The 18,516-nt window shown below is 40.4% G+C and overlaps 2 protein-coding genes across 5 annotated transcripts in view; one reads left to right on the top strand and one right to left on the bottom strand.

Moving 5' to 3' along the window:
* UTP20 (UTP20 small subunit processome component) overlaps positions 1-7,481 on the bottom strand; it is an 85,798-nt gene extending 78,317 nt beyond the window's left edge. For both annotated transcript variants that reach the window (XM_041474406.1, XM_041474403.1), the window contains exon 1: positions 7,369-7,481. In XM_041474406.1, coding sequence (XP_041330340.1) covers positions 7,369-7,443 — 75 coding nt within the window. In that variant the 5' untranslated portion in view covers positions 7,444-7,481. The remainder of the gene's footprint in view (positions 1-7,368) is intronic.
* The window catches only part of SLC5A8 (solute carrier family 5 member 8), a 29,579-nt gene that overhangs the window by 1,952 nt on the left and 9,111 nt on the right, over positions 1-18,516 (top strand). For all 3 annotated transcript variants that reach the window (XR_005955704.1, XR_005955705.1, XM_041474408.1), the window contains exons 2-11: positions 971-1,036; positions 4,923-4,974; positions 6,463-6,530; positions 7,394-7,548; positions 8,936-9,076; positions 13,077-13,206; positions 14,617-14,705; positions 16,031-16,143; positions 17,467-17,534; positions 17,855-17,941. Coding sequence is in view for 1 of the 3 variants with exons in the window: in XM_041474408.1 (XP_041330342.1) it covers positions 971-1,036; positions 4,923-4,974; positions 6,463-6,530; positions 7,394-7,548; positions 8,936-9,076; positions 13,077-13,206; positions 14,617-14,705; positions 16,031-16,143; positions 17,467-17,534; positions 17,855-17,941 (969 nt within the window). In the remaining 2 variants the exon portion in view is untranslated. The remainder of the gene's footprint in view (positions 1-970; positions 1,037-4,922; positions 4,975-6,462; positions 6,531-7,393; positions 7,549-8,935; positions 9,077-13,076; positions 13,207-14,616; positions 14,706-16,030; positions 16,144-17,466; positions 17,535-17,854; positions 17,942-18,516) is intronic.

The following is an 18,516-nucleotide window of genomic DNA, read 5'->3' on the forward strand; positions in this document are numbered from 1 at the left end:
CCACCTATAAAAGATATATCTTCTATTTCTGGACAGAGTTCAGATTTTTAGCAACCTTTTGTATCTGTCCAGGGGTTCAAGACTGCTTCCTTGTGGGGACATGCTCACAGGTCACATTTTAAATGCTCAGTTCATGAGTGAGCCCTTTTGAGCCTCAGTGTTTATCTGTGTTGATTGGACAGATTTGTCAGGCAAATTAGATTTCTTTTGTACAACCACACACTGAGAGTGTTTTTAGGACAGATGGTGGTAAGAAATCTGCTCTGCAGCATGACAGACTAATTTAGAGGTTGTGCTGTTCCAGCCTTGATAGAAAAGTGAGGATTCCTGTTTCACAAAAGGATAAATTTTGACTTATCTGTAGAATATATCAGGCTGCCTTGGGCAGTGCAGAAGGTGAGGTTAACATGGGGAGAAGCTGCTGACAACTGAAGATCTTTTGCCCTCTCTTGCAGCAGTTCAGATGGACACACATAATGCCAGAGTTTCCACACTGACTAAGATGTAGGAATAGTCACAATGTTTTCTTTTTCTCTCTGATTTCACAAAACTAGTGGATTCTATTTCTTGGCTGCTATGTCATTGTCAACTCTTAGTTGTAATGACTCTTAGTAAACTCCCTGTTTAGAGTCAAGAGTTGGACTTGATGATTCTTGTGTGTCTTTGTTCCTTTCAACTCAGCATATTTAGTGTTTCTGTGATAATATGTTCTAGTCTTTTCTGTAGACACCCTTGTATAGTGACTAGCTTATGTCTGCTTCACTTGTTTGTGTTTCATTACCCACTGGTGAAGTCTGTAAAGAAAACCAGGTTGAAAGAGATATCAAACAAGGAGACCTAGGAGTTTTGGCCATTCATGAAAATGTAAAAACTACACTCTGCTCTTTCTGTATTGCATATCACTTCATTCTAGTCCTATCAATAGTGCCAAATTTCAATATAAGCATTTGTTTTTTCTTCTTTTTTGCAGTATTTAGAACTTCGATTTAATAAATATCTACGCCTCTGTGGAACGGTCCTTTTCATAATACAAACGGCAAGTAAACGTCAGAGCTGTTCTGTGGTTCTCGGGCTGCTGGAATTATTTGGTTGGGTGTAACTGGCTGTTTTTTCTGGGCAGTTGATGTGGTTACCACAGTGCCTGGGTGGCTGGGAGCAGGAGAAGCAAAGCTCTTTCTGCTGCACAGCAGTGAGGTGCGGAGCAGGTGCTGGGCTACCTGCCTCCTGGGTCTCTGTGGGCACTGCTGAGTACCCAGTTCAGCACCATGCCAAGAGACGAGCAGCCCTTCACACAGGGTAGCAGTGTGAAGAGCAGTCATTCACTTGCCTGCTGGAGAACCTCGCAATGAGTTCAAAATGCAAACGTGCACCAGTGATCTACAGTGACAGTTTTCAACCTCTGCTGCGTGGATTCTGGGAGTCTGATTCTCAAGGGTCAGTGAGAGGTGACGAAAAAGGCTGTCAGGAGCTGTCATTTACTTACTGCACAAGGGTTTGCACCACCACTGGAAAAACCTTAGGTGTCTGCAAACTGAGAAGTAGAAGATTACTACCCTGGGGAATGTTAAACTAAAGCAATCTCTTAAATTATTGTTGGTACAGTTTGCTGTCTGGCCCTTTCAAAGGGTCAGTATGGGACCACAGCTTCTAAATGTCAGTGAGCACATGTCAAATGCACCAGAAAAAAATGTGTTCTTTTCACAGTTTTGAAGTGGACTTTTGGGTAATTCAAAGTAAGAATGACTATTCAATCAGTAAGTTTTTTAAGGTACATGCTTGTTTTTGTCCATTTTTGCATTTTTTAAGGCACACCAGAAGTCACAGGGTAATCACATTTGCACCAGTAAGATAGTTCCCAATGCACTGCTCATTACTGATTTTAGCAGTGCTGCTTAGCTGGTTTTTACAGATACACAAGCTCATGGAAAAAGTAGAGTGCTGGCATGTGTGAAACCTGACACTGTTTCACCAGCACGTATGAAGACATCACAGTTGCGTAAGTTGGAAGAGCTAAGCATAATCTTTGCCTGCAAAGATGAGAAAAATAATTCTATGCAACTTAAATACATGCTCAAGGAAATTAACCTAAGAGCTATATGTGGCTTTCTCTGCCAAGCACTTACAATTTAACCTGAAAAAATTAAATACTAGTGAGGAAAGAAAACCTCCCAAGATATTAATGGTGCAATTTTAACTCTTCTGCGAATATTAATACTTAAAATAAGGTAAAGAAAAGGATTTATAATAATACAATCAAAAAAACTCTACTGAAGAAGCAGAAAGATTGTATCAGTCCTATTTAAATTGACACAAAAATGTGATCATAGCTGTGATAAATTTTAATTTCTGATAATTGAAGGCTTCTGACACTTACTTGCTGTGTATGAGAAAGCCACAAGTTCTCATGCTGAATCCATTGAGTTAAAAGGCTTGAAGAGGTATGAATTTGACTGATGGACTATTAGAAGGAAAAAAAATTAACTTGATGATTGCATCCAAAGCATTGCAGTAAACAGCTAAATATTCTGATGGAAACCAATAATGACTGCTGTATGTACTGGAATCAATACTATTTAATACCTTCATTAAGGACATAGATAGTGAGAATGAGCTCACCCTTAGCAAGTTTATGGATGACACCATGCTAAGTGGTGCAGCTGATTTGCTAAAGGGAAAGACACCATTCAGAGGGACTTTGACAGACTTGAGGAGTGGCCCCATAAAGTTCAACAAACCCATGTGCAAGGTCCTGCGCACGGATTGGGGCAATCACAAATATGAGTATAGCCTGAGGATGTACTGATTGGGAGCAGCCTTGCAGAGGAGGACTTGGAGATAGTGGTGGATGAAAAATTTGACCAAGTCAGAAAGTCTGGTCACAGTCCGGAAAGCCAATTCTATCCTTCACCAAAAGAAGTATGGGCAGCAGTTTGAGGGAGGCGATTCTCCCTGTCTACTCCACTCTTGTGTGACCCCACCTGAGGTACTGCATCTGCCTGTGGGGTCCCCAGCACAGGAAAGAGATGGACCTCTTGCAGAAGGTCCAGAGGATGACCACAAAAATGGTCTTGGGGGTGGAACACCTCTCCTGTGAAAAAAGGCTGAAAAAGGTGGGATTAATTGTTAAACTTGGAGAAGAGAAGGCTGTGGGGAGACCTTATTGCAGCCTTTCAAAGGGGGCTTATGAGAAAGATGGAGAGAGACTTTTTACCAAGACCTGTAGTGACAGGACAAGGAATAATAGTTTTAAACTGAAAGAAGGTAGATTTTGAGTGGGTAGAAGGAAGAATTTATTTGCAAAAAGGATAGTGGGATACTGGACCAGGTAGTCTGGGGACTGTGCAATGGCCCAGCCCTGGAAGTGTTCAAAGTCAGGCAGGATGGGGCTCTGAGCAATGTGATCTAGTGGAAGGTGTGCCTGTCCTTGGCAGGGGCATTGGACTAGATGATCTTTAAAGGACCATTCCCACACGCACCATTCTATGATTCTGTGTTTCAGCAGCCCATGCTGACAGTCACTGTATGGACAGCAAGTCAAACATTGACTGGGCTAGACAGGTGTCAGGGGCTGGCTGGGAGGTGGTATAGGTAGTTTTAGGAGATACTCACCAGGGACTAATCAGGACTGGCAGCTTTCTTGTCATGCAAGCTGCATATGAAAATCTAGAGAGGACTTATGGCACTGAGAGGAACAAGCATGCACACACAGTGGCAGGGTGTAGCACACAGGTAGGAATAACTATTTCCCCAATGGCCCCCCTATCCTTTCTGGCATGTGCTTCTAGCAGGTGTGCAGCAGGGGCTCAGGGCAATTAGGTTAGGCTGGGTGAAGCAGCTTCTCCACACTAATTTCCTCATACAGCTAGAGAGCTGCTCACTCCCGTTAGCTCTTGGCTCTGTCCCAGCATAGCCACTGGCCATGTGGCAGAGCTCCACCTCAGGGACTGGCTTTGATCTGCTCAAAAGCCATGGCAAGTAATTCAGTGGTTAGCAGTCCTGCTCTGGTTTGCCACCTGTGCCTAGGGGTGGACACTTGCAGGAAGGGCAGAAGCTGGCTGAATCCTGGATGACATCTGATTCTGCTGTTTTTCCATGCCCAAATCCCATCCCTGTAAATCAGAAAGTCATAAGAGTCCAGCCATGGACAGCTGATGCATGTCAGCTCACGACCTATTGGTGATCCAGATGCTTTGAATCAAGACCACTGACCTTCACAGAAGTTATCAGCACGTTGGAAGCTGTATTCTTCTAACCCATGTCAGAGCTGAACTTGTGGCAGTAATAACAGTGATAAAGAAGCAAACAGGATTTAAAACCATCTACAAAGAAATTGAGGATATCAGTGTATGAATCCCATTGTGCCCACAAAGGTAGATGGACTAGCTCCTTGATTTGTCTGTATATACTGTGGTTCAAAATATAATCATGTATGGCTTTGTTTTACAGGCTGAAGGTTACATTCCCTGTAACACTATCCATAATGACCAACTGATGTCATATTTTGTGTTCTTACTCACATGAATTATGGCTGGATACTGAAAGACATACTGATCTCAAGACTGAGAAAATGATAGTAATAGATTCCTTGACAAATCATGTGTAAACCTCATTAACTTCCTTTTGTTCTTGTTTCCTTTGCAGTTTTAAAGGAATAGGATAAGTTAATTATAAAAGCCAGGAGAAGATGAAGATGGATTTTATATTTAAGGGTCCTGGTGTTTGTTTTAAGAACACTAGGCTGTGAGATTGTAGAGATTAATAGCCTCAGACATTTGTCTTCTAATTGGAATTATTTGTCAACAATTATGAATTTAGGAAATATAGACTACATAGATATTTGAAAATAAATAATCTCAGAAAGTTATCATCTTTCCAGGAATTTACATTTATTTTGATATTTCTCTTTTTCTTCCCCACTCTAGACTTTATACACTGGTATTGTCATTTATGCTCCAGCTTTAGCACTAAATCAAGGTAAAATGAGTATACTGTAACTGTTCCTCTACTGATATTATTTCTTCTTCCTGTAGCATTGGTATGGTGGGGTATTTTTGGTAATGCAACACATAAAAATATAGCTCAGGGCTTGACTGTGAAGTCTTTTAATGTAATCCTAGTCCCTTAATCCCTGCCTGTAAGGAATTACAGAAGAGATTTATGGGAATACTGGCTCTCATTTACTCTACCTCTGATGCAATACCTGTAGATAATGGCTTATTCAGAAAAGTTGAGAAGGCTTAAGTAAATTTTTAAGGCAATGCAGGCACTAAAGACAAATTTAATTCCTTTGGTTAAGTGCTGTTCTTCAAGATGAGAGCAAAGCAAAAGTTCTGTAAATATGATTTTGGGCTGCCTGGAACTGTTTAATGGCGTCTGTCCTTTTTGCAGGAAAACCAATCAACAGCAAAGAGATTTTTAACTTAAGATGTTTATTATGATATTTACAAAGTTAAATATTTCCATTTTCTACTTCACAATGACTCTTTGATTTGAAAATGAGCCACACTCATTTCTAAAAGGGCAAAAGCTTTTCTACAGAGCCAAATTAAACTTTTAATCTGACACCATTAATTTTGTTCATTTGGCAAGAAAAAGGAATAACAAAATCCAAACAAAAATGAATCATTTTGGCTAAAATCAAGTCACAGTTGTTCTGCTCATTGAATAATTTTTTTGCCCTGTTCATTGAACAAAAAGGAAGAAAAAACTCAACTCTCTCTTTACTGATTTCCTCCAGTGTATAAGTCCCACAGGTTTTGTGTCTTTGATATTTATATTTGCCTTGCAAATACATGCTAAACCAAGCTATGACTTAGCTGGCTCCTATTTAGAATAACTTACGTTTTTCACTAGTTTTCAGTGTTCCTCATTAGCCTGAGCTCTCTGTCAGGGAGCCCCCAACACCCTGCCTGGCAGCGGGTGAGCATGTCAAGCTGGGGCAGTGACAACCTGTATGTCAGCCACAGCAGAGTGTTGTATAGCAGGAACATGGGATCCTTAAGAGAAGGAAGAATAGAAGAAAGGCTTTGACGCATTTCTTCCAGACAATGCTTGAATAACCTTATCTCTGTGGGGAACCCCCAGACTGTTTACTTGCTTAAATCCCTGCCTAAGGGCTTGGCAGCAACAACAGAAGTGTTTCAACGAAGGACATGTATTTTAAAACCTTCCTGAGTTGGGCCATATTGGATGTGTTGTTTGGGAGTGCTCCCAGCAAAGGCAATAGCTTCCTAGATCCTGAAATAAATCTCGACTTTCTAGCAGTTTCCAAATCTGTAACAACTGTTTCAGTTTTACAACTGGTTAGGGTGAATCCCATGGTTTAGCCACACTAATCTTTTCATTGCCATTTATATCTCCTACTTTCACATTTAATTTATTTCTAGCTTTTTCCAATAGTTGGCCTTCAGTGTTTTGTCCCCAGCGCCTCATTCACACTGGTGCTATGTTTCTCTCTTTCAGTCACTGGCTTTGACTTGTGGGGTGCTGTGGTGGCGACTGGCGTGGTCTGCACATTCTACTGCACCCTGGTATGTGGGCCCTTTGGTTGAGAAAAATTGATGCCTTTCACCACTTACATCAAAAGTGTAATTTATTAAAAAGAAGCCTAATAATCAGGTTACTCCATGGAATTACATTTTACAGGTGTAGCCACAGGACCATATTCATCCAGGGATCTCTTTGAATGCATAGGCAGCCTCTATGCAAATGAAATATTTTTTGTTATGATACACTCAAACTTTTGTTGTTGCTGAAAGAATAGCAAAAAAAGGTAGATTTCCCTTTCTAAAAATTCTCCTATGATTTTTCTTCTGATATAGCAGGGTTTGCTGTGCAATTTGTCAAACACCAAAACTGTAACAGTCTTGTATGTTATTGAATAGAGCCACTGAAAATAGCATGCCACATGAACAGATTGGTCTTTAATTCAGCATTAATTGACCAAGTGTCTAGATGAAATGATGAAATGGAGCCTCAGTGGCAAATTTATTTGCATATGGTGGATTAAATAATGTTTATTTTTATTCAGATGAAGAGTATACCTTCTGGAGTTAGTGGTACTTATATAAAATAAGATGAGCACTGTCTGAAAATCTATCTTTTGATACAAACTTCTGAATCAGGTTATGTGGTGAAGGAAATACTGCATTAAACTATATGTATGCCAAAGTAAATTCCCGTGCCCTTCAAAAAAGGATCAGGATATCCTGAATATCTTACAGAATACAATTCCTAAAGACATCAGTTAGACAGAATTAGTTCCATTAAAGATGAAGGTTAAATTAATCCATTACCCATAATACAGATGGTAATGCTTCTGTTAGTTGAATGTGAGTGCAAAGCAGGAGTGCTGCTGCCTTGTTGTACCTGATACATGCTCTTCCTCTGGCAGGGTGGTCTGAAGGCAGTGGTGTGGACAGATGTTTTCCAGGTTGGAATCATGGTTGCTGGATTTTCTTCTGTGATTATACGAGCTGTGGTGGTTCAGGAGGGAATTGGACGCATTGTAAATGATTCCTACCATGGAGGAAGATTAAACTTCTGGGAGTGAGTTTGTACTTGCAGAGGCTGTGCCTCTCTATTCCTACAAATAGAGCTCATGTGACTAACTGTGAAATTAAACTGCTACTGTAGGAGGAGGTTGGCAGAAGTTGTGACCCAGTTTCTGTATATTTTTAAACAAGCTTCCCTAGTCTGAGGGATATTTTTTAGGTTTTACTCCATGCAAAATCCTGGAAAGAGAAAAACCTTTTTATTTTGTCAAGTAGGTATTTTAAGGATTCATTTGGGATTCCACTGAAAGAGAATGGTAAGTAGGAGAGCACATTTGTATTTATAATTACAATTTGCAAACAGTGTTTTGGCATTTCAGTGACTGGACCAAAACAAATGGGAAAATAATAATTTTTGCCTAATCTGAAAAAGGGAGGGTTTTTTTCCCTGAAAGAAAAAATAAAAGTAGTTTTAATAGTATTTTACCCTCCATTATTGTAAGTAATCTTAGCCTAAAAATATCACTTTAAAAATTCAAGAATATTCAGTTTGACAATGTTGAATCAAAGACCATTTCAAATAAAAAAGTTATTGTACATTTGATGAATACAAGATTCTTCTGAGAACCTTCACCTGTTAGTGAAAGTTCAGTATGACAAGTATTGCTATTTGTCCTTTGTCTATCTGTTCACAATATTAATCAGGTTATTCTGTAAAATTCTTCACCAAATTCTTCAGTAAGTAGTTCATCTGTGGGTAATTTTTTCTACTTATTAACAGTAATTTATTTCAATCTGTTTGGCTCATTTGCAGTCGTTGTATTGCATTGATTCTTCTCCCAATCACTGAGTTCACAGATGGAAAAAGAAAAGGAATAAAGGTTGTAATAGATGAAATAATACTACAGCGTTCACCAAGATAAATAAAATTTATTGCTGTATTAGAGTTTGATTTAAAAATAATAATTGTTCATGGCCACCTAAAATCTGCTGTTTACTTAGAGGTAAACCAGCAAAATGTTTCATAGAGGCTCTGTCCACAAAGTCTGGGATTGTAAACACACCTTTATACTGGTGTTAGACTGATGTCCCTCAAGATAAACAGGCACATTACACTTTTTACTGCAGCATCATTTCATCACAACCATCACAAGCATCATACAACTTTACATAAGACTGTAGTTTATAGGCAAATAAAGCTCTCCAGCTTCACCTTTGGACAGTTCAGAGTGTTTCACTGGCTCAGGATGTCAGCTCTGAGTTTTAAAATTTGCTTTCTGTGACTTCACATAGAGTTACTTAATGTTCAAAATCTGGCCAAATTAAGAAAGTTTGTATTAGAACAAGCATGGAGAAATTATTTCTTCTAAGCATTACAGTCTTTACATATTAAGAAGACTTTCATATTCTGAATTTGCTTTCTCTTTTTCCTTTCGTTGTAGCTTTGATCCCAATCCTTTGCAAAGGCACACCTTCTGGACGATTGTTATAGGTGGGACTTTCACGTGGACTGGTATATACGGGGTTAACCAGTCTCAAGTCCAGAGATACATCGCATGCAAAAGTAGATTCCACGCAAAATTGTAAGTCTGTCTGCAGTTACTCTGTGAACTTATCAGTGGCTGTTCTTTATAAGAGAGATTTTTTTTTAAGGAATGAGTGGGTATTTTGTCTGTATAAATTGCATTTATAAAGGCTAATGACTTTTGTCTTCTGTTTTGTGGACCAGGCAGAAGAAATTTGGCTCAGTAATTACTGGTATATGAATTATATGTGTTTGCTGCAACACTGAACTTTGTGCCTGAATGTTTCACTGCACCAGTATTCTCATATAGAAATAGCTGCATGAAGTTTATGTGCAACCTAAAGACCAAATATTGTAGTACTTATGCTGAAGTCATATCAAGACAGTATCTTCAGTTGCTGCTCTATGAAACTTAAATCATTGTGTGGGGATTTTGCATAAGTAAAGACTAAAATGTTTTCCCATAACAAGGAATATAGGTGTGAGGAAATCCAGAAATTACTTATTCAGTGGTAAAATTGCTGAGCAATCCTGTATTTTGTGTTCATAATAATCATGACATATTTTTTAAGGAATTAACTGTGGAAACTGGCAGAGGGTTATGTTTTCCTTGAGTGTAAATATTTCTGATGTTCTGATACTCTAGAATGGAGTATATTTACTAGGTCTATTATCTTATCTTTATCTTTAGAACCATTCCATTAGTTCACAGCTCAGGATTTAAGAATTACTAGTGATCTCATGAAAATAATTTATAGAAGAAATATAGAAGCATACATCATAACTATAGTCCCTGTACATTTGGTCATTCTATGGTACAGTGACATACAGAGAAGAAGCTTTATGAAGGCTTTCACTTCATAAGCTAGCAAAATACCACAAAATCATGCACCATTTACAACTGAAATATTTTGTTTATATCAGTAAAGAAAATCTGCTTTTCAGCCATTTGTGCTGCAGACAGGAATGAGCTGATGCTCGTTATCAGGTACATCTCCAGCATTCCCTCACACATCTCCAGCATACCAGGTCACTTCTCTGCAGTCTGTGGCCCTTGGCTGGGTTCTAGGTTCTCAGCACTGCAGAGGCAGGAGACACATCCCACAAATCCCTGGAATGACTGTGTCTGGGAGAATAGTTGCATACATTGTGCCAGATTTGTGTGCCAGTCAGGCTGCTCTTCCCAGCACCTGCTCCACTTAGGGCTGTGCCCCTCTCTTGGGCCCTCCCTACACTCTTGGAGAGCAGAGACACCTCCAGAGTGTCTCAGAAGCAGAGTGTGACCAGAGGGAATCTGACACCATGGCAGCCTCAGGGTAGTTTTTCTGAGCTGTTGCGGAGGCTTTTTGCCAGGGCTGGAAGCTATCTGGTTCTGTAGGGGGTTGGATGGAATTTAGGCTCTCATTAATGATTGCAGAGCCTTAATCAGTAGAGCCCTGTCCTGCTGGCATGGGTGGTTGGATTCTGTGGCATCATGCCTGTACCTTGCTTGTGTAAGATATTTGCTCTGCATGAAGAAATCATTTTGCATAATAGTTGCAGCTTGTCACAACTATAAACACTGCTATTCTGTGGTGACTATCTAGTTCATATTCAAGTGTAATTAAACACATTTGGCAGGTCATGTTGTTGGCCCGTACCTCTTATTGTCATTTAATCTGTACACAGAAGTGCAAAATGTCATCAGGTCAAAGTAATAGGGTTTTTTACCCCCGTGCCATTTACTGTAAGGCTTTTTAAGAGACAGCGCAGTGACACATCAGAGCTCAGAAAAGAATTCCTTCACAGATCCCAACTTGCAGGTTTTGGGAAGGTCTTTAACAGAAAATTCCCAAGAACAGGAATTTTCTCAGGCTTTGGGAAAGGATTTCACCCATTCAAAAACACCAGTAGGTAGGAGCACATTCTGTCATCTTCGAACAACCACTAGGGAAATTGAACATAATGCTTGTATCTGAATGATAAGAGGCACTCAGAGCAGGAGAGCTACACTGTCAGAAAAATATGGGCTACTAACACATTTTGCTCTCCTTTCAAGGTCATCAGCTGGCATATTTCAATCCTAAAAATTCTTAGAGCCAGACTGAAACACACAGTTGAAAATAAGCTTTCTGCAGTCAAAATGCCTACTTCATGCAAACTCCACCCCATGTTACTCATGTAGAATTAGTGGAAACACCTCCCTCCAACAGTGCTACAATTATTATTCCCCAGTGCTTAGTCATAGGGTGTACCATGAGCTGGGATGTAAATCAGAAGGAAAAAAAAGCTCTCTGTCAAACACTGATGCAGTTTATAAACAAGAATTGCGTAAAACCGAGACAAACTATTTTGCTTCTGTGTGTTTCTCTTGACTTTCTAATCTTTACTACAGGCTCTAGGCTAATTCTTCTATTACATCTGTTCAAAAGAATTGGATTGATTTTACTCATTGGTTAAATTTTGTGCTAAATCAGTTCCTGGGTGTTGTATATCAAGATGGATTATGCCAGTGCAGGAATGGCTTCAGCTAAGTGGAGACAAGATATCCAATCAATATGTAAGCATCTATGAGAAGAGGACTGCTTCATTTTTACTGAATTAGTTTAGAGAGACATTTAAAGAGCTGTTGGTTGTGTATTTAGACCACCTCCTAATTGCAAATGCAAGGCAAAAATGCAGAGTTTCCTCTACTATACATAAATCAGATTTGTTTATATAGATCTTTTCTAAGAGTTTGCATTGTGCTTGCCAATAACTTTTCTATTGTATAAAACTGATAGTTCAATTAGTTAATCTACATTATACCTTTCTGAAAATGTCCATTTCAATGTCTAACAAGGCTCATAAAGTTAGATTTACTTCTTTGTTCATCCTGCTGGTCCTCTACAGAAATACAAGGCCTGTTTCCCCTTACTTTCTTGGGAACTAAAAGCACTAAAAAGCCTCTTGAAGCATTGCAAGCATGGACATATTTTCACAGAAACCAAATGTCCTCCCAGAGGAGGTCTTACCAATTGGCACAGGTCCAGGGTATGTGATCTGTCAGGAAGTTAAATCACTATCAGTGATACACAGATAACCAGGAGGCAACTGCTGGAAAGGAACGCTGTTTTTCAAGGCCTTGCTCCCAATGGGTATATTTACTTGAAATGACCACTCTAGGCAAGAAGAACTTTGTGACCCGGGAGATACCAAGAGTTTTGTGGCCCAGGAGACATCAAGAGCTTAGAAACATTTGAGAAAACCAGAGACTAAGATGGAAAGCAAAAGCCCTCACTGAGCAAGGAGAACAATGTGTTTTTCACTGCCAGTAGAAGCTGCCTGTTATGTGACAAAGGCAGAATTATTGCCTGACGAAAACGTGCATGGTCTCACCATTATCTGAAGCTGAAGCTTGCGTGGAGTGATGGAATTTCTGGATGATACCAGACTCCAAGTTGTTTAGTTACTAAAGGGGAAGCCCTGGGCATGTTGAGAATCCCTACTCTCTAGAAGTGGCAGCCAGAGGCAACTCCAGACCAGGTCCCAGGCCCCAGTTTCTCACTGCTGCTTCCCACAGAGACTGTCTCAGGAGGAAATGGGAGATTTTTAGCTTTACAAGGACAACTCCAGCATTGTGTAAGCATGATACTACAGCTCCAGAGGCAAAGGAATGCTGGTGCTGACTATAAGGTACCCTACACTTGGATCTGGGGCACCCCGCCTTACAAATCTGCTTGGGGTTTGTCAAGGGGTGTGGCATGGGGGAAAGAGCATCCTCTGGCCTGCTGCTTGCAATGTGCAACTTGTACACATGGTGAAATGTGGGATTGCTCTTTCGCTCCCATCATCTCCATTGTCAGGGGCCAAGTGCTCAGACTGTGACACCAAAACCTGAAGTGTCATTTGTACATTTAGAAATGTGATCTCTCTCCAGGTGAAATGCTGAGTGTCATATGGTGGCTCCCTTGCCAGCAGGCAGCCACTCACCACGGGGTCTCCTTGGTGCAGGCATGAGTGCTTCCTTGCTTGGCCCTGGCTGGGTCTTTTGTGGGATGTTGAGCTCTAACATGGTGTTTCCATGTGTCTTGGTGCAGGTCCCTCTACATCAACCTGGTGGGACTCTGGGCAATCCTGGTCTGTGCCACACTGTCTGGACTGGCCCTGTACTCCATCTACAAAGACTGTGACCCATGGACGGCCAACCAGGTGTCGGCCCTCGACCAGGTACGGCCTCACATCTCAGGGGAAGGTGGTGGAAGGGTGTCCTTCCTCTGCAGCCATAATAACCAGACAAAGGCAGTTCAAGAGCCAGGGGCTTAGAAACAGTGATGTGATGGAATCCTGTGTCAGGCTGAGACTACAGTTCCTGAAGCTGCAAGTCCCTCAGCACTTGGTAAGGTGGGCAGCAGGGAGAGCTGCAATGTGGAGAGCTCTCAGTCCACCCACCTCTGCAAATGTGTGGGTTTTTCACTCAAAATGGATTCAGGAGTGCCAGCATTGCATGAAACTGCTTTGGAGAGAAGTGAGGGGAAGAGAGCAGCAGTGCCCTTGTGAGTGACTGTGGGTCCTGGTGCACTGCTTTGTGTCATCCAACCCAAATTCCTCTGGGCTGATGAAGGCAAAATCCTTTTCAGATTCAAAACATACTTGTGCCCAAAGCACACACCTGGAGGAAGGCTATCAACTGGCAGCTCTTTGCTAGTGATGGTGAATCCTTCCCTCCTTTGAAGGAGAGATGGGCAATCCAACTGTGCTGCAGAGAAACCACCTCACCACTGATGATGACATCTCCCTAAAATGACCTTGAGCAGCAGGTTTACCTGAGGAACAGGAGTTCTTGGCAGCCCATGGACTGGCCAGAGCCAGGGCCTGAGGAAATCAAATAAGTTTTATTTGTATGCTTAAGCCTAAGATAATCACAGGCTCTGGATCAGACAGTAGCTGGAAAGGCAGGAGAAGAGCACAGACCATGGAGCACCTGAGGCAGGACCACTTGGTCTTTAAGAGTAGAATAAAATAAGAGCCAAGATGGAAACTTGAAGGAAATTAAGTTTTTCCTGTCAAACTTATTTGGTAGAAGCTGGAAGCAAGACACTAAAAATATCAACTCATCTGTGGAAAAAAAAAAAAAAAAAGGTTCACAGGAAGAAAATCTTAAAATTCCTTTCTCTTTCCAGCATTCAAATCTTGCAAGTGCCAAAAAATGGCAAAAAATGGCACACAGTTTCCTATGTGGAAATTGATCTCAGGTACCAGTCTGAATTTATTGGACTGTATATGAACCCCTTTTTGTGGAGTCAACAGCAGAAAAAGCATCTGTGGCACCCAGCCCCCCAAGGGAGTGATGTACAGTACAGACCACCTGCTGCCCAGCCCTAGCTTTCTCTACAATTGTCACTGGAAAACAAGGTCCTAAGGACATGGCACCCCAGACAGGTGGTCTCAACAGACTCTGTGGCTCTAGTGGACATTTTAGGGTTGGTTTTCTCTGTAAAAAATCAGTAAATAGAGCAAGATAGACATTAACAATTAGAACTGCTGGACAGAATGCCAGTGAGAAGGCTGTAAAAAAACAATACAGTGATAAGATGAAAAATTAGGGCAAGATGGTAATACTTAATCCGAATTTTTCAGCTAATGCCATACCTAGTGCTGGATATCATGCGTGATTTCCCAGGAGTGCCAGGACTTTTTGTGGCTAGTGCCTACAGTGGGACATTAAGGTAATTTAATAATCTGGAAACTACTACCTTTTTTTTTTTCCTTTTTTTGTTGGATCTAAAGTTGTATTTATACTAAAACTTTTGTACTTATTTCTTTGTCTAGCTAATTTCTAGTATTAAAAAAAAAATCACTATGACTTCTTTGGTGATGCATCTTAAAAATCCATAGTTTCCAATATTTGGGTCACAGACTCAAAGCTGTTTCGAATTCCCTATTAACAACATGAGGAAACAGCCACATGTCATGTAAAACATTAACAAATCCTCCTCTGTGCTTTTAAAGCCCCTCTGCTATAAGAATTTTTGAGTATTATGGTGGTTACACCAAATAGCTACAGTTGGGGAAATTTCCTATTGCTCATCTTTAATTTTCCAATTTCAAACCTGCATAACTTCAAAGCCATCTGCCTTTCCTTATCCCTGATCTTTAGAGACTTCTTTTCTAGAGTTCCCACGCTTCCAATTGTCTTGACTGAATCCCATGAGACAACAATCACTATATATTTGTAGAATCTGTAGGAGACAGATTGATACCCTTCTATCCCATACTGGGGAGTGTTTTGTTCAGCTTTCCCAAGGAATATCTTTAAGAAACACTGTCTCTCTCAGTGAAGGCTCTGAACAATAGCAAGCAGATAGAAATGAAGAAACTTATAAATGCGACACCAGAATAATTTTTTTTTATTCTGAATACTTGTAGTTACATAAATAGAGGGAAGAGCCAAAATAGAGGGAAGAGCAAAAATTTTTCACATGCTGAAGAAAAGCTGGTGGCTTGCAGGAGCAAGGTACACACAGACAAAGGATCACCTGGTTTGTGCCCTAGGAGTGCTGGTTTCTCTGATCCCACAGGGAACCTACAATAGTTTGATCTGGACTAGATGCCTAATTTTTAGGTGAACGTAATTAGATTATCTAAATTCTCCTCTGAGAGTGCATTAAAAGTAAACAGTGATGTGGGAATTTTACCTACCCAGATATATACTGTAGATAATTTGTGAAGGTATCATGTATACCAGTAGAGTTTACAATCTAGCTATAAGTAACAGATATTTCTATTCAGTTCTCCAGGCCCAGCCCAACTTTTCATCAGTATGTGCCTTGACTTCCCCAAGGATAATTACTTTAAACAATTATTCTAAGCTGTTAGCTGCATTCTCTGGAATAATGAGTTATTTAAACCTGTGCAGCAGTTACATTAGTTTTGTGGCACTGTTCTAAACAGTGGCAGTTTCTCTGTGCCAGATTATGTTCTGTTATGCTCTGTTATCTATGATTTCAGTTTTTAAGATTTAAAAATATTGCATAAATCTTGTCTTCTGTAGTACGGTGTCCTCCAGCATCAATGCTCTGGCTGCTGTGACTGTTGAAGACCTCATTAAGCCCTACTTCAAATCTCTCTCTGAAAAGAAGCTGTCATGGATTTCCATGGGGATGAGTATGTCTGGAAAACATCTTTTTTGCTTTAGCTTTACAAAGTGAAGGTTTGATTCAGACCTTGCTTATGGTGGTGTATGTCAGGAGTATAGTAATTCACACCAGTGGGACTCTGTTGGTGCAGCATTTGGGGGAGACAAGATCAGCTGTGTAGGTTTTACACAAATGGGGGACAAGTGAGTTTAAGGAAAAAAGGAAACCATCTTGTTTGGTCTTTAATAAGGAAAGATGCACTGCATCTGTGTTCAGTACTGATTCACAATTCTACAAAGCCAAATATCTCTGACTTAAACACCTGCTATTTTTCTTTCATCTGTCAAAAATGAGAAGCAAAGGAAGCTGTTTTGTGACAATATTTTTTAATTGATATGCAAGCAGTAGACCTGTGTCCCAAAAATGTTCCAGAGAACAAGAAATTTCACATCTTCTCTGATATACTTTCAGGCTGTCACTCTGTTTAGCTCCTCTGCTTAATGTATCTCAAAGAGAATCAGAACTAGAGTGAGCAGATGGTTTCAATCTGTGAAGTGCAATTGTCATGTCTGCTACTTGTATTATCTGTGACCAGCTGCAGGTGTAGCCCAAGAAAGTGTTTGCAGTAAGAATGAAAGCACCTCTGTCCCAACGTGGTGTCATGTTGAATCCAATACCAGGGAGCCGGGCAGACTGGTGGGAGGGTAACAAGAATTAAATATTGTCACCTGAGAGAAGTTTTTTAAACATTGCAAACAATGCTTATGCCAAAATTGTTGTTTGTGGTATCATGAGCTGCCTGACACATGAATAGTGAGATTAACCTCTTGCTGGAGCAGTGAAACTCATCACGGGCAGAGGTGGGAAAAACAAGTAAGCCAGTGTTACAGCTCCTGGAAAGAGACACTGTGTCCTGGTGACCTGGGATGTTCTCTGTCACCGTGCCAGCTCCCAGTGATCTGCCAGCATTTACTCTTTTGCTTCCTAGACTTCACGCTGAGAAGTGGAAATCATTCCCTCAAAATAAGGACAATGACACAGGAGATTAGCTGAGAAATGTGAACAATAAGTGGGTTATTGCCACTATGACTAATCCATATGGCTGACATTTATTAACGAATCTTTAGTAATTCACAGAAAGAGGATTTTGTCAAGTTTGCATGATCTCTTCTTAATGTAAACAGAAACCTGACCTTTTGGCCAATTCAGGCTCTCTTAGAAAAACTCCAGATGTTAGCACTTTTATTTGGGAGTTTGGATGTTGGAGCCATGCTGGGTTAGACGGAAACTTTTCCAGTAGTAATTTTCAACCTTTGGCAGATTTATACATTGTTCTGCCTTTTGCACACAGGCCTGTTTTATGGTGGAGTCTGCATTGCTATGGCTGCAGTGGCATCTCTTCTGGGAGCCTTGTTACAGGTAGGTGCCAGACAGCTTTTTCATGCCCATGTTGAATGACCCAGAATAAATTATGTAAGAAAATAATTGATGCACATAATAATGAGATTAGTTTTTATTCTTTCTTGGGTACTGAAACCACCAATGGCTTGTGTCTTTAAGCATCCATGGCTCAGCTTGTGTTTTAAGCATCCATATGTCAAATCCTGGCAACTGAGTACACACCACTTGAAATTAAAGTCTCATAATTTTTTTCTGAACATCTTCTCTTCTTGTCGCTTTGGAAGCTTTACCTTCCTTGTACAGCACCTGATAGCAGACTTTCTTCCTTCCTTCCTCAGGCAGCGCTCAGCATTTTTGGCATGGTTGGTGGCCCCCTTTTAGGACTGTTTGCCTTGGGAATCCTCTGCTCCTTTGCAAATGGAATTGTAAGTAGAAATTTAAAGACCTGTTCATCCAAAAATTATTGATAATTTTGGGCTTCTCCTTCCCCCTCTTCCAATTTGATGTTGGGCAGCAAGGGAAATGTCTTTGGTATATTCCATGAGGACATCTCCCATTGCTCCCTTTCTTCCTTATCCCAAGGAAATGACAAAAAGACCCGTACAGGAACTTGAATTTCCATTCCATTAAGAGATTTACACATCTGTATGGGGGAAAATAATCTGAATAAAAATAAGCTTTGACAAGGATTTCTTAAAACCAGTTTTAGAAGCAGGAACAATGCATCTTGAGATATAGCTGAACAACCAGTAGGCTCAGAGAATGCTGGCCTGTCTGAGCAAAAGGGGGTCAGGCCAGGAAAATGGGGTCTAGGCACTTGCAGGCCAAACTGGAGTATTCTCAGAGTGCTTCCATATTGTAAAATTATCATTTCCAGATGAAAAACCTTTTCCAACAAAAAAAGGATTTGACAATCTCTGTTGATATGGTCTATGGTTTAGTCTGGCAGGACTACTATTCAGTATTAGTAATTGTACTGATACTATTTACAGGTTTACTA

This window comes from Pyrgilauda ruficollis, unplaced genomic scaffold, assembly GCF_017590135.1.
Source record: "Pyrgilauda ruficollis isolate IOZ18807 unplaced genomic scaffold, ASM1759013v1 scaffold32, whole genome shotgun sequence".
NCBI lineage: Eukaryota > Metazoa > Chordata > Aves > Passeriformes > Passeridae > Pyrgilauda > Pyrgilauda ruficollis.